This window comes from Heteronotia binoei, chromosome 2, assembly GCF_032191835.1.
Source record: "Heteronotia binoei isolate CCM8104 ecotype False Entrance Well chromosome 2, APGP_CSIRO_Hbin_v1, whole genome shotgun sequence".
In the NCBI taxonomy this organism is placed as follows: Eukaryota; Metazoa; Chordata; class Lepidosauria; order Squamata; family Gekkonidae; genus Heteronotia; species Heteronotia binoei.
Window position 1 is genome coordinate 160574309 of NC_083224.1, and position 16788 is coordinate 160591096.

At 41.5% G+C, this 16788-nt stretch overlaps 1 protein-coding gene across 1 annotated transcript in view; it reads right to left on the reverse strand.

Annotated features, from left to right (window-relative positions):
- Positions 1 to 1539: 1539 nt before the first annotated feature.
- The window catches only part of CRB1 (crumbs cell polarity complex component 1), a 164251-nt gene continuing 149002 nt past the window's right edge, over positions 1540 to 16788 (reverse strand). Inside the window, exon 12 of the mRNA XM_060232358.1 lies at positions 1540 to 2513. Within this exon, the coding sequence (XP_060088341.1) occupies positions 2298 to 2513 (216 nt within the window). The 3' untranslated portion in view covers positions 1540 to 2297. The remainder of the gene's footprint in view (positions 2514 to 16788) is intronic.

A 16788-nucleotide genomic window follows, 5' to 3' on the forward strand; every position in this document is an offset into this window, starting at 1 on the left:
GTTCTTCCAGATTAGAGTTCAGGCACTTAGCCACTACACCAAACTGGCTAGTACTGAATTCTACCACTCCTTTAGGAAGTTAGCAATGACTTTTGGGATTAAAAACCTCCAGAGATCAGGAAGGAGGGGAAAGAGACATTGCAATGGGAACATTATTTTTTAAAAAACACCCTGTATGCCATGCAACTCTGACTAACATTTACAATGATCAACACTTGTAGCAAGTACTCAGGACAGACATCATGTAACCAACCTGGAGTGTGGTGAACTGGATTGTGTAGACCAGACGTTTGCTGCTCTGGTGACCCCCCAAATTAGGTGCTGCTATGTGTAATGCTCATTCATCTATATTAAGCCTGAGGAGTGATATCTTCTTTACTGAACTATGCACAGAGATATCCAAAGGTTGCATGTAAAACAGCTAAAGTGTTGGAAGGTTCCAGCTGACATTCAGATGTTCTCCTTATGTATGTGTGGCTTCTTTGCCATCCTCACAATATTTAATGTTGGGTTGGTTTTAGGTTTCCATTGGTGTTCATTTGAATGTTGCTGGCTTTTGGGGATTATTAAATGTGGGTTGTTTGTTGGCTAATGGCTCTGTTTTTACTGTAATTTTATTATTTGTAGGTGTGTGTTTTTGTTTTTCACATGCAGCCCATCCATGTTGTTGATGGAAGAACAGGATATCAATGTTTGTACTATGTAGTTTCCTAGTGTTGCTGGTGGAACAGAGATTGTATTCTCACACTGTTTGTTCTTGTTGGAAGGCCCTCTTATGGTTTTTCTGCAGGTGTTGTTTCTGTTGGTTGCATATCTGTACTGTGTTGGGTTCCTTTTTCATTTCTGCCATGTTTTACTGTCTTTAGTGGTGATTTTAATCTCTCCTAGCATTTTTTCAGGGTTTTTTTTATGAGCACTCTTTCAAGTACTTCTAACTTGCTCATAACCAATACTCCCTCTAAGCTGTGGAGTCTTGTGAGCACCAACTCTTCTTAGTTATAAGTTATAAGCTACTGCATAAATTAGTTAAAGTTATAAGCTACTGCATAAATTAGTTTGCTCTGGGGCCATTTTTCTGGAGCTAAGACAAAAATGTGCGAGGCGGAGGCTTAAAAACTGAGCTAGCTCACACTAACTCAGCTTAGAAGGAACATTGCTCATAATGCCCCCTCCCCCGAGAAACAGCTAGGAAAGATCGAAGCAACCACCAGAGGGAGAAAAACACATACTGAAAAGGAAAAAAAATGACACTTTACAGGTACACAACTGACAAAAAAGGGTTTCGTGTGGAAAAACCATTAGTATGTTAGTGAAAAAAATGAAGGTTAGACAAAATCTTGCACCCTCACCCTCAAGCCAATGTGGTATAGTGGTTAGAATGTTGTCTTAGGAAAACCAATGATGACACATGGGGCGCATAAAAACAAGTTGTAAAACGTTTTAAATGCAAAGAGAGAGAGAGAGGGAGACATGCTTATGTCTGAGAACCCCTTCTGTGCCCCTCCCGTTGGCCTTAGATGGAGCAAAAGGTGAAATAACACCAAACTAAAGAAGAGGACTTGACTGTTTCAAATGTTTATTTTGCTGAATGATGAGTCCCCTCCCCCATGTAGTATTAAATTAATCCCCAATTAAAGATGTAAAGTAAATGTACTGAGGAGAGAGACCTCTACTTCTAAAACCTCTGATAATACAGAGCAGTGATTGATTGGCAGATAGATTATACAGCCTTATCTGATTGTTCCAGATTTGTCTTCTGCTGTGATGATGACCACTAGACAGCCAGAAGGGAAAAGCAAATTCAAAGTCATGGCTTCAATAGTATCTGAAACACAGGCACTTATCTTGTGTATCTCAATAGTCATTACAGTCTGAATGCTGTATGACTGATTATGCTAAAGCTAAAATTTCCAGTGCAATAAATAATTATCTTCTAGCAAATGTTTTCAGAAAGTGAGAAGTCTTCAGTCCTTTATGCTGGGATCTAGAGAAGTTGGTGCTCTCACAGAAAGTGCTTCCACTCACACTATTGTGTGTGTATGTGGTCTCATTCTGCCTTCTGGCAGCAACCCATCATGTTTCATGGGGTGCTGCTCTAGAGGAGAGAGGATCTGAAAAATCTCAATAAGTTCATGGAACACTGAATATGGCACTTTGAACCTTGACCAAGATTTCTACGTTATTGGCAAAAGTCATGACATTCTGTGGAGGGATTCTTCCATCTTGTTCAGATCAACCGTTGCTAAACCCATTCCTGTTAGATTTTTAAAAAATATGAAATACACCAGTTGTTCTTGCTAGATCAGTCTTTCCATTGGAGGAGGCTGCACCATGTCCCACATCTCAACTCGGGATCCCTCTTTCTCCTGGCGGCTGGGGCTGTAGGTCCCTTGAGTAGCCCGTTTGTTGGCCGTGATCACTGAAAGTACACCTGCCAGCAGGAAGATCAGTAACAAGACCAGTGTTACTGAGCCAATGGTGGTAAAGATATTGGAGGCCAAGTCAGTTGACAGCTGGAAGGATGGAAATAATGTACAATGGAATTAGCACTCAAGCAAACAGTACACAGAAATGAACATATGCTGGATATATCATGGTCAGGACTCAGGAGCTATCTAACATAAAAAAGATTTATATTTAGGATAAACCCACATACGCCTCAAAAAGGTCTACCTGATTGGCTAGGTTTGATAGGATGGATATATATATAGTTCTAGAAATCAACAGAAACTCTTTGGTTTTTTCATATAGTTTCCAACAGTTCCTAGAGGTACCCTATGGCACTTTCAAGTTTTTACCAAAAGTAATGTTAGCATGTCTGTGCTGTTATCTCCCCCCGCCCCCACATCCAATTATATCCCTGCCTTTAATGCTCCCACTGCTTATCAGGTGTGGTCTGGCAACCCTAATTGTGAGGCAGATATGTGCACAAAAAAGTATTTTCTGGATTCAGGTGTATTGAATCCAAAAAATAGTGGGATTCCTGGTATGATATTCAGATTTAGGATTTTTTTTAAGAGGGCGGGATCCTGCATTTTAAAGCTCCTTTATACCCTATGGGGACTTTTAGAGTCAATGGGGAGATTTTTTTTTTTTTAGGCAGAGGCACCAAATTTGCAGTTGGTATCCAGGATCTTTTTGGGATCCTCCCCACAGTTTTTTTTTAAAAAAATCCCAGATATTTTGGAATGCTGAAATATATGCAAAAAATGTCAATAAGATATTTTTGGCTCAGGTATATTTGAATGCACACCCCTACTTTGAGGCTGAACACTGAACATGGTTAATATTGACAAATAATGGGCCCTTCAGGGGGAATCTCATGTCCCTACATTCTTTTTCTATTCCTCTTACTTTTCCTCTTTACCTCTCCCCAGCAGTGCCTGCAGCTCTTCCCTTTACTAACCACCTACCTACCTAACTTGTGATGTGATAGCTAAAAAGGCAAATTCAATGTTGGGCTGTATTAACTTCAAGTGAAGTGATGGTATTGCTTTACTCTGCTCTGGTTAGACATCCCCTAGAGTATTGTGCTCAGTTTTGGGCACCATAATTTAAGAAGGATATAGACAAGTGGGAATGCATTCAGAGGAGGCCAATGAAGATGGCAAGGGGTCTGGAGACCAAGTCCTATAAGGAAAGGTTGAAGGAGCTGTGTATGTTTAGCCTGGAGAGGAGACAACTGAGAGGTGATATGATCACCATCTTCAGATACTTGAAGGGGTGTCATATAGAGGATAGTGAGGAGTTCTTTTCTGTTTCCCCACAAAGTCAGACCAGAACAACGAATTGAAATTTAAATCAAAAGAGTGTTCAGCTAAACATTCAGTAGAATTTCCTGACAGTTAGAACAGTACTTGAATGGAACAGGCTGCTTTGGGAGCTGGTGAGCTCTCCTTTGGAGGTTTTTAAGCAGAGGCTAGATGGCCATCTGACAGCAATGCTAATTCTGTGAATTTAGGCAGATCATGAGAGGGAGGGCAGGAAGGGTTACATCAGTTCTTAGTGGCCCCTTCTTGCATGCCCTTGGAAATGCTGATCATCAGGAAGCAATTTTCTGCAGGCCAGTTTGGCCAGGAATTCTTGAGGATTTTTGCCATCTTCTGGGCATAGAGCAGTGGTCACTGGGGGTGTGGGGGAAGGTATTGGTGAATTTCCTGCATTGTGCAGGGGGTTCGAATAGACAACCCTGGAGGTCCTTTCCAACTCTATAATTCTACTTTTTCCTGTTCCTCTCAGGCACCTCTGCCGTTTTCCCCTTTTCTGTTCCCCTCTTCTACATCAGCTTTTCTTTTTTTTCCTTTTCTGCTTCCCTTCTCTCCACTTTTACCTCTCTTCCCTCTTATCTTTTATTGTCTGCCCCGCCCTGCGCACAAACAGTGACACTAACTGAGGCTTAGCATCCTCCGCAATATTGGTTGTAGATTGCCTAGCAGTCTCCAGTGTGGCCTCCAAAATCTCACATCACAGTCTTGCAAGATCTCAGTGCAAACTTTTCTTAAGAAGCAGACATTGATTCTGTGATGTTTAGGTTTTCTTAATCTCCAGAACTTGTCTACAGGCCATTCATGTGTTTAAACACAAAAGTGTCCCAGTCATGTAGAAAAGGGGACAGATCTAGTCTTGAAAGCTAAATGATGAGGCATGCAGAATTCTTCCTGACTTGGTATTTATTTCCTCACACCCTCTCCAGCACTTGCCCATTTGATCACTCATTACAACTGCAAATAGAGCCACAGAAGTGCCTAATATATGGATTGGGGTACTGTGGTATGGAATTCAACCGTTCTCTGCCCTGCACAGTTTTCCTGATCAGAAAACTTTAAACTCTTTAAACTTTAGACTATTTTAAAGTCTGCAAGGGGGGGGGGGGACCTGTCTTTTTTCCTATCCTGGGGGTTAAAGCAGCCTCAGAGGTTCATTTCTTATTTAAGTAAATTAACACACAGGGGAGAATGAGACTTCCTTCATTCCTGCTCCTCCTCAACTTCTTTTTGCAGCCAAAGCACTTGTTCAAGGATCCAGTTGCAGATCCCCAGTAATAGTGCTGGGAGAAAAGCCCTTGTGGAAGGGGCATTACAGGGGGGTAAGCCCTAGGAAGTGTTTGTGTGTGGGGGGGGAGTGATATTCAACTCCTCTCTGGTATGTACTTGATATCTTGCTCCCTTTTTCTGCACAATTGAGTTAGTTCTATGTTTAAACTGATGAAACTACTGTTCTCACTCCTAATGTCTCTTAAATGTTTGCATGGTCCAGAGCTCCATATGTTCTTCAGTGTGGACCTGGAACTCTCTCTCTCTCACACACACACATCTATTCATACACACACACATACTTCAGTGGCAAATTGGCCCCACTTTCTGGTCTCTCTATTATTAGAGGGGAAGTTCAGGTGCCAGATCTATCATGACTGTTAATGCATAGAATCCACAAAACAATACGATATAGCATCATCGGAAATAAACCATAAAACCTGCCATTTCCCTGGCCGTACCCAATATCTAAGGAAATGTACTAGAAGATGATGAAGAAGAAGATACTGGATTTATATCCCTCCCTCCACTCCGAAGAGTCTCAGAGCGGCTTACAATCTCCTTTACCTTCCTACCCCATAACAGACACCCTGTGAGGTGGGTGGGGCTGGAGAGGGCTCTCACAGCAGCTGCCGTTTCAAGGACAACCTCTGCCAGAGCTATGGCTGACCCAAGGCCATGCTAGCAGGTGCAAGTGGAGGAGTGGGGAATCAAACCTGGTTCTCCCAGATAAGAGTCCGCACACTTAACCACTACACCAAACTGGCTCTCCTAGATTTTAAAAAGATTTTAGATTTTAAAAGACAGGGAAATTATTTTAAATAAACTAAAGGTGTCTTGTGTCACATTAGAAACAAACTTTTTGCTCCAGCATAATATCTCATGGACTATAGCTCAGTTTTCCAGCAATCTGTAGCCAACCAAAGCCTATGCTAGAATTCTTTAAGCTACTACAAGTTTTGCTTATTTTTGGTGCAGTACAGTAGCCCAGCTACTTCTCTGGAACTATCAGAAAATGGTTTTTCTTAATCTTAGATATATCAGAACCCACTGAAAGGGCAAAAGTGCCATGGGAAAATATTGGCTATTGTGGACAGCTTGACCCTGAAAGGTTTTGATAGACCAGGCAGATAGTGCTTTGGATTTTTTTGATTTGTATTACTAGTGACAATTGAACCACTGGAGACAGAACATGTGCTTGGGGCTGAACTTTCAAATACAAATGGTTTAAAAACAAGCAAAAGAACCCAGCAGGGCAAAATCTCAAAAAAACACAAAAAACGAAAACCCACTTCCTAAAGATTCAGAAACTAAACTTTGCTACCTATGGGAACAATCTTCTCCATGGACATTCCTGCCAATATGTTTTTGACTACAAAATTGGGCTTCACTTCTATGCATAGCAATGCCTAGTCAATTAGCTCTGGGCTTCCAATGAAAGGGAATGGTGGTACTGCCAAAGACATATTAAGCAGCTATTTGAGAGGGGTTTTTTCCTAAGAAATTTTAAAAGTCCTTGTTTAACTAAACGTGGCTTCTTAGGGAGTTTGTGAACTGTTGAGATTATAGTCTCCCTCTGCCCTTGCCCTTTGAAAATGAAACTGATTATGGTTGTAACTAGAAAATACATTATTTCCTGGAGTACTCAAACCTCCTATGTAACAACCTTACCTATGATGTGAAACTATGACCCATATCACTCTCCCATATTTTTATTTAAAAAAACATTAATCTCGCAATTGTAGTTCAACAAGGTTGGCAGAAGGAAAGTGGTTGGGGAAAATGTATTCATGTATGTTTGAGCTTCTAGGGTCACCAATTTTGGATTAGAAAATTCCTGTTTTGTGGGTGGAGCCTGGGGAGGGGAGGGACTTAAGCAGGTCACAACACCATGGAGTCCACCATCCAAAGCAGCCATTCTCTCCAGGAGAACTGATCTCTGTAGTCTGGAGATAATGTGTAATTCCAGTATTATCACCTATTGTAAGTGGTTTGGCTAGGATTTGTCTTCAGAGTGAAATCAATAGGATTCCTCAGAGCTGTATTTAACTTTCTCTTGTCAAGGTGTGATGATGGCTTTAAAGGGTGCTTAAATAAATTCTTGGAAGAGCAGTCCACCAACAAGTTTTAACCATAGTGACTAAAATAGGGGGCCCATGTTGGAAGGCAATATGACATTGAATGGCAGTTGATGGGAAGGAATACTAAGGAAAATCTATTGCCTTCCTGCTTCTGAGCTTTCCAAAGGTGTCCACTCAGTCACTGTAGAAAACAGCATACTGGACTAGATGGGGCTTTGCTGTGCTCTAGCAAGGGTTCTTAGCAGAATGCCTTTATTGTCCAGCCTGGGATTAAACACAGGGAATGTTTGCTGAATTCTTCTAAGATGGTGATACCTTGTTGTGTGCCATTACTGCTTCCATGCAGTGTTCTGGAGATGGGGAAGAACTGGAATTCAGATATCAAGTTTCACCTACAACCTTGTGTGTGTGATGACTAGAAACTATGAACAGGCCTATGTGTATATGGTTTTCTCCCTGTGATTGAGTTGCCAACTTCCAGGTGTTGGCTGGAGATCTTTGGGATTACAGCTGATATCCAGGTGATAGAGATAAGTTCACCTGGAAAAAATGGTCCTGGGAAGGTGAATTCTGTGGCATCATGCTCTGCTGAAGTTCTCCCCCACTCCAAACCCTGCCCTCCTCAGGCTCCACCGCCTCCAAAATCTCCAGGTATTTCTCAACCTGTAGTTGGTAACCCTAAGGAAACCTGCTTATTCAGAGTTTCCAGTCATGCAGAGAAGAGGTTAGGTGTGTACACCCACTGTATACCTTCCAATGGGCATGCATAGATCAATTCCCAAGGAGTCCCTCTAGGCCGTTCACTCTCAAAACTCAGAATCAAATCCAACACCATATGAAAACCAACTGCAGAACATGCTCAGCTTTACAGGGTTCCTAAGTGACCATGGCACCTACACGTTCTCCGCCTTTGCCTCAATGCCCCTGGAGCTTGTGTTGGGCAGATCCTGCTGCTCTAACTTTACTTTCTTCCCTACCACCTCCATTCACCTGTCCATTCTTACTGATATGTTGTGTTAAAATACAGTACAGTGTGGGCTGCAGGGTTCCTCAAAGTTTTGTGTGCTTGTCCTGAATCCCATAATATAAAGGGAAGTAGTCTGGAAGTTGCCGCTTCTCTCAGGAATACATGTGTTGTCCTTTAATGAAGCTAATTTAAGTCTGTATAAAAGGAACACAGTATTTTTTCCATTACATGATGTGAAAATTATAATACTTCTGTACTTGCAGCCTCTCCCAAACTCTAAAGAGCAAACATAGAAAAAAGTAGGTTTGGGGGAAAATGCAAATTGTGAAACGATGGTGTTTGCTTAACAGCTCGCTTTCATATAAAATTAGCATTGTGCTTTGAAATATCTGCAAAGAAGTTTAGAAATCATTTGCAGTTGAAAACAGTATTAATAACAAAGATGTCCTAATTTAAAACATATTTTTAACAAAAGGAACTGTTGAAACCTTGGCAAGCCACAGTAAACCAGAAATGAAATAGATGGGCATCATAGAGGATCTTCTTTGTGGTGGCACCCTATTTATGGAATCCCCTCTTCTCTTTATCAGTGTTGATCCTGATACCCAGCCTGCATGAAAATCAGTTTCAGGCTTGATTTGCTTAATGATGGATTTCATTATTTTAGAAGCTCCCCTATTATTATTATTACATTAAAAGCTTTCTGCTATTGTTTTATGGAATTTTATGGCTGATTTGATTTTAGGGCAGGCTCAGTTTAATTGTATGGTGTTTAATTGATGCAGGTTTTATTATGTTGTCTTACTGGTATTATCCTGTATGGTTTTTTTTTGGGGGGGGGGTGGTGGTTTGCAGTTTTATGTGTTAAGATTGTAGGGTATAAATTTATTTACTAGTAGGAATAATGATAATGATAATGACAGCTGACCACAAGTTAATAAACTTGGTAGGTCAGATACCAATTTTTAAAGTAGGGCTGCAAGGTCCAACACAGGAAATATCTGGGGACTTTGGGGGTAAAGCTTGGGAGGCATTCTAAATAAATAAGTATACAGCAGTGCATTTTCCCTAAATACAGTCTTCATTTCCTAGTCCTCTTTTTTGCCTTTTTTTCCCCAGCAGCTGCACTTCCTCTAAATAAAAGTGAGCACACACATGTGTGTATGCGTATGTACACATACACACACATGCGCACAAAGCAGCCAAAATAAACAGTTTGCATACCCACACTTCTGTGATATCCCTGGGGCAATGGTATAAATAGCTTTATTCACCGAAGTTGCTGAATGTAGCAATCTGCTGTATTTTAACCAGTTTAAGGAGAGAGAGGTCTAGGGGTGAAGTTTTCTTCTATCCCATAATCATGTTGTACTATCTTTACTATCCCTTTTACTATACAAACAGCTTCTAGAAGGAATGCGAAATGAACAGAGGGACTGTGCTCTCTCACACACATGTGGTTCTGCCTGCTCACCCCACCCCATGTAGCTCCAGTCTCACTGAGATTTAAAGGCACATACACACACACCTTCTAAAAAGCAAACCATATGCAAGCTTCTAAACTTGCCTGAGATCTAAAGGCACATCATGGGAGTTGGGGTGGGGCTCTCCCCTGCTGGCCAATTGGCTGGTGGCAGGGAGTAGCCTGCAAAACCAGGAGATTCCCTGCCTGGACCTCAGCGGTAATATGCCCTGGGAAGGCTTGCAAGTGCTTGTATGTGCTGTTGAACATTTTGTTAATTTGAAAGTTTGGAAGAACTGCTATCAGCCGGCTTCGGGCTCCGTCGGAGGTGGACCTGTAGAGTCTTCAGAAAACGAACTTTTGATTAATTTAGTACACAAGCACTTTTTGCACTCAGCACTTTATTGTGGGAATTTGATTCTCTTTAAGGATTGTTTGTGCTCAGTTATTGTGAACAGCCTGATGTGGCTGTATATGAATTACTGACCTTGTTGTTAGAATGTCTGAAAATTTGTGATAATATCACTATATTTATGAAACTTTTGATAAATTGGGTTTACTATAGTTGAATGATTTTCATTATTATATCACGGTATTTTGTTTGGTTTGCTATGAACCTGAGGATTGGCAAACCTATTCTAGGAATTATTAATTTTGCAGTGTGTGTGCGTGTGTGTGTGCCTGGAAGTCATGGTGACCTCTGGTGACTCCTACTGGGGCATGGAGGATGTTCAGAGAAGCGGCTTGCCTCTGCCTTCCAACCCTGGTATTCTCTGGAGGTCTCCCATCCAAGTACTTGTCAGGGTTGGCCCCACTTAACTTCTGAAATCAGGCTTGCCTGGGGTATCCAGGTCAGGGCAAATTCTAGGGATTATTTCTTGAAGCACCTTCAACTTTATGTGCTTTGGGACATTTATTTATTCATTCATTTATTCATGCCCTACTTCTACCCCATGGGGCCCCAAAGTAATTTCCCTCCTTGATTTTATCCTCACAACAACCCTGTGAGATAGGTGAGGTTGAGTGTTGCAGGTGCCAAGGTCATCCAGTTTGCTTCCATGGCAGAGTCAGGATTTAAATCCCAGTCTCCCAGATCCTAGTTCAGTGCTCTAACCTACACCATACCGGTAAGTATTGACTCCTTGGCAAAACATGGTTTTCCTTATCACACTAGTGAAACACTGCCTGCTTGGCAACCCATTGGGTCAGATTAGCACTCTGTGAGAACTCCTTTCCTTTGTCAGACCCACACTTATGGGATAATACAATTACTCACAGGCTTACACTCTGGTGCTTCTCTTTAAAAAAAAATGTTGCACTGTTTGCCAGGTTATCCATTCTAATGGTTTATATTCCAGTCTCACAGCATTTCCCCCCTGATGTCCTTTCCTGTTGTACTTGTCTATGCTTTACTTAGCTGTAAAAAGCAGTGATCATGAGCTTCCATACGCGTCTCTTGGCTTTCACAGCAATGCCATGATCCATTGCTCTGATAGCGGTGAATGGCTTGCTTTTTTATTTATTTATTTATTATAAATGCTTCAAGGCTCATCAGTCAAGTCCCATCAGGATCAGCTTTCCCTTGGCTAATTGATAGCTGAGCCATTAATTAACATAAAAGATGTTGGCTTCTCTGAGAGGTTTCTTTTTTGAAGGACTGATGGGGGTGGTTGGCTGATTCTCAGCATCAGGAACTACTTGTCATAATATTTGATGGCAGTGGCAACACTTGGAAGCAGAAAGGATGACGATGAGCTGGTTTTGGATGTGAAAGATGAAGCAGTAAGAGACAGATTTCAGAAATAAAATAGACTTGCTGGGGTGGGGAGAAATGTATCAATGAAGTAGTCTCTGGAACAACCAGGCACAAGGACAAGACTTTTGTTTAGCCCACTCCCATACTGAAGAATTAGCATTTTTGGTTTGGTTTTGTTCTGATGGCACATGTAGATGCATAGTCACGCATGGTGTAACATACTGAGTTACACAACTGGAACAGCTAACTTAGGGATGTGTGCTTAAATTGTATCTAGTATGTTATCTTTTAGTTACCAAATTCATTCAGATTCTTATTTTTTCTTATGCTGTGTATTGATTTGAATTGTTTCTCTCTTACATTTCTACCCAAATAGTGGCCTCAGGACAGCAAACATTTAAAAATACATTAAAATCAAGTTTAAAATTGATACACATATAAAAACAGTTACTGCTGACTTCAGTGGGAAACACATATCTGCCTGTAACTCCCTCCCATGTATGTAACATGGATGGAAACCTCATGGAAAGAATCCCTTGTACATTCGAGTCTCTGTGCCAAAAATGTAAGTCACGTAGAAGAAAGCTGAGCAATATTAGAGACCATTAAAATAGTCACTTGCAAAATAGGTACAGAGAGGTCCATCTGAGTTGGAGTGTGTTTCCTTCTTTTTGGGGATCCTCAAGGGGAGATGGAGGGGGTCTCAGAAACATGCAGAGGTGATCTAATATTTCCTCATCACTGATCACTCAGATTTTGTCTGGTTTGAGGTACGCATGTGTTTACTTTTTGGGGACAAAACCTTATGGCCTTCTACTATCCTCCCTCCTATTATGCAAAGCAAGCAAACTGTCTATTGCAGAGAGGGGCAAAATTCTGTCTCATGTTTCCACAGTCTCTGTGATTCTGTCTGACTACCAGCTAACACATTCAAATATCTGCCTCCCCCCCCCCCCAAAGGCTGTCTGTTTTGGGAGGAAGGAGGGCACAGCCTTAGGTCTCTGCTGTTATTTTCTCCAGTCCTCAAAGCCTGCCTGTCTCGCAGTTGGCACAATCAAACCTTTGCTTCTGGCCTTGGCCTAATAGTACTGCACCAGATAATGAAACAGCTCACTTAAGGAGAACCTATGCTTCTCTGTGTATGCATATATGTATCTATAAAGTGATAGCAAATGTGTAGAAATGCTAACTGAATTATCCTGTTGGACAGAAACATTGACAGTCTTCTGGCTGATCAATGTCCCTATCAGGCACATATTGCTGAATCACTCTTTCCTCCCCATCGTAAGACTGAATCAGTAAGGCACCAGGTAGCACAGAAAAGTTCTACATTACATTTGATATTTGAATTAGGCATGGTAACGACATTAACAAATAGGGTCTGTTCGGCTCTCTTTTTGTGTGTGTGTGTGTGCATGCCTGCAAGTCATGGCAACTTCTGGCAACCCCTACTGGGGCAAGGAGGACATTCAGAGAAGTGGCTTACTACAGCCTGCCTCTGCCTCCTGCTCCTGGTATTCCAAGGAGGTCTCCCATCCAAGTACCTGCCAGGGTTGGCCCTGCTTAGCTTCCGAGATCTGATGAGATCAGGCTTGCCTGGACTATCCAGGTCAGGGTAGCTTGGGTTTTGATTCGTTTCTCATGGAATGCTCACCACAATGTGCATTGCCAATATTGTCTGCACATTCTCAAGGTTTTAGGGCTGAAGCGTGTTGCCCAAGTTTGTTTTAACTGGAGATGCTAAGAGCTAATCCTGAACTCTTTTGCATGAAAAGCATGTGTTTTACCACTGTGTGCTCCATAATGATTCTTTTACATTGTAAAAGTTAAACAGGCCTCAACCTGGTCTGCACCTGGATGAAAAACTGCTCAAGATCTGCTCTGAGCTTTTCCACAGAAAAGCAGGATACTAGTATGATAAACAAACATTTCACCTTGTGGCTTTGCCCACTGCATATCATGCCACAAGCAGCCAGATGGCAAATTCTTCACTTGGAATGTAGATCTTCTCTTTCAGCTGCAGACTCCAATTACATGCATAATTGTTCACCAACGGGAGCCTGGTGTTCACAACAGGGCATGTGATAACTGTTGGAATATCCAGTCTTTTGAGACGACAGCAGTGCTGAGGCACCAGATGGTAAACAATATGAGCCCAAGCCAAATACTCCTCAAGTTACAGGAGGTATTCAGAGGTCTTTGGATCAGGCCCAAATGTCTATTCTCATTTTATGCAATTGGAAGGATAGAACCCAAAAGCTTGTTTGTCATACTGGCACTGCATATCTGGCCACTTTACCATGCCTCTTCTGCCTTATTTAGTGGGAATGGCATTGGATAAATTTTGAGAGTTTTTCCTCAGGTGAAACAGGTGAGGAATGAATTCTGAGGACAGTGGAAAGAGTTCTCATAGAAACTGAGATTTATTTCTCAGTGGGATTTCCATGCATCCTTAAGTATAATCAGATTTCATATGAAGTGAAATTTGAAGCAATTTGCCACCTCCTGAGGCAAAACATCTGAGAAATTTTTCAGGGAAGCCATTAAAATTTCAATCAGACAAACAAAATCTGTCAAGGTTTCACACATCCCTAATGTTGGCATTAAATCAGCATAGACCTGGGTTCATATTCACTCATCCATTTGGCAATTCATTGTCTTAACCTACTTCACACGATGGCTTTAAGGCTAAAATTAGGATAATCCTTGACCTTTATCTATCTCAGAGGATAACTTTGATTTAATCATTATATTATTAAATAATGTACATGCTATTTTTATGTGCATCTCATAACGTTTTGCAGGGAAGACAGCACAGTATGGACCAATCTCATCAGAACTCAGAAGTTAAGCATGGGGTACCACCATGAAAGATTCTGCAGAGGGTGGCCATGACAATCCACCCCTGCTTTTCACTTGCCTTGAAACTCCCTTGCTAGTATCACCACAAATCAGTTGCAACTCGATGGCACATACATACATATGTTCAGTAGCTCAAAGGAACTGGCTTACGCTACAGTGATAAAGGTGAAATGGCTGACTGCTCCTGATTATTATTTTTCAGCTACTTGTTCTGCACCCATGTAGGAGCTCACATGTTGTTGGGTATTGTGCCACTATTCACTTGTGTGGTTTTCTCAACCAGACAGGAAAATCCTGGAAGTAAATTATTACAATAGCACAATATCCAACAACATGGGGATCTGGCCTTAATTGGTCTATAATTACATCAGGATGTCTGTTTTACAATTGTTTCAGATCAGTTAGGGCCTCAATATGTAAAAGTTAATGTAGCATGTTGGATAAATGGTTCAACTGCAGACTAGGAAGTTTTTTATTCAATCTCACCTCAGCCATGAACTCCTAGGTAGCTTTAGGGAAGTCAAACTCCTTCAGTCTCAGTCCCACATCTGCAACAAGAGGTAAAAAGGCTTGACCTCTCCTACAGTATGATGTTACTGAGGTGGAATCCAGGCATGCAAGACAAACCCCTGACTAGCATGCTTATATTCTTCAGGATTGTGAGGCTGGTTGACTCAAGAATCACGTTTAAGGATGGGCACAAACCAGCAAAATTGCAGTTCATTGGCAAAATGATTCATTGGGTTTCATGAATCATGAACTTTTCCATTTGCTGAAGCAGTTGTGGTTTGTGTAGTTTGAGAGTTCAGGAGGTAGTAGGATGGACACCTCACAAGTCAGAACTCCAAACTTGCAGGCTCTCCACCTGCTCTTCAAGTTTCGCAAGGATTGGATTTGGGATGTCCAAGTATTAGCAACTCCAAAGCAGGTACCCCTAGGAAAGCTCAGCTGTGGCTCAGGTCTCTGGAACCACAGCAAGGAACACCTTCCCAGCTGGGAGAGGTGTTTAAAAAATTGTCCCACTCTGTGTGTGGGGAGGCAGGGAGGAGTCCCTCAAAGCTTTCCCTTGAATCAACCAGCAGCAAGTAATTCTTCTAATTCAGTCAATGACCAATTCCACTCTCTTCCTGCTGCAAAGTGAAAACAGCTGAGACAGGGTGTGGTGTACAATCTGCTCCAATAGAGCAGAATGAGAGCTCTGTAGTTGGCTGCCAGAGCTGCCAATAAAGCCATGGACAACTACTATGGGTATTTCCACGTCCACTCCCAGCATTGCCTAGAAATTGATTGAATCAGTGCCAATGAACTGTTCTAATAAACCACCCAAACCTCCATGAAAAAAATGGCAGTTTGTTTGTTTGTGGTTCATGTGCATCCCTAATCTTGATTCATTTGGGGTGCAGGTGTGTCTGTGATTTAAATTCGAAGTTATATTTTAGGAAAATTGGATTAACTGCATTTAGTTTGTATTTCAATTTATTCAGCCAATGACCAGTACAAATCAAAAGCAAAAACTATTCAATAAAACATTTAAGAATAAAAATTGATCTAAATATAACAGGAATATCCTCTTCCCATTTTGCTCCTCTAGAAAAAGTCCAGTCAAGATTCTTGAGAGCTTTATTCAAGGTTCCAAAATGTGTGTCTAATGCCAGTCTACGTCTTGAGTCAGGGTTGGTTAAAGTGGAAGCTAGGGTAAGTCTAGCCTCTATTAACTTTTGGTTAAAATTAGTACACAACCCAAAGGGTTTGACAGCTTTAGTCCTGCAAGATCATTTTCAATCCTCTTGGGAGAAGGCCATCTACTCTAACTGCATTTAGTTGCTTTGTTGTTTCTTTGGAACACTACAGAAATGATTCCCAATGCTGTTAGAAGCAAGCTGTATCAACTGAATCACTTTAAACTCAAACACAGTTTGGTCAGTCAGGTGGCTGCATAATTCCCAGTAAAGGAAATCTATCTAGACAATGCAATCAATTAATGCCTCATTGACAAAAAAATTGTTTAAAAGAAGGGAGCTGTTATCCGGGATAGTACAAGGCAGAGATATGACAAAAACAGCCAATCTTTGTCTTGCTCGCCATGGGGGGGTTTGCCCAATTTAGTGCCCCCCAGTGATGCCTGGGGCTAGCACCCCCTCTGACCCCCCCCATCTGGCCCTGGCAATGGCAGGAGTGAGTCCTATTTTTATACATGGGTTTTGTTTTTCTGCGATTCTCTCGGGACTGAGATTTCAAGATTTTTTTTAAAGGAGGAAGCTACTCTACATCCAAAGAACTGCAAACCCCAGCTAATGAATACGTTTGTCACATATTGCAACAGTAGGCCATGGATATTGTTTGCTTGCTATAGTAAAGGCCTTTCTGGTAACTTGCCAACATTAGCCTTTGAGGCAATAAGCCTGGTACTTTTAATACTGTTTACCTGAAAGACAGAAACATAACATCCAACATTCAACAAATATTGGGTCATGCTTATATGCTGGCCACACCTGATTCTCCCAGCCTCACAAACACACACCATACACATCCCTACTACAGTAATACTGAAGATTCTTCCTTCTCTGCCTGCTTCCTTTTCTTCTGCAATACTTGGCAATAAGATAGGTGCTTATAAGGAAGGGAAA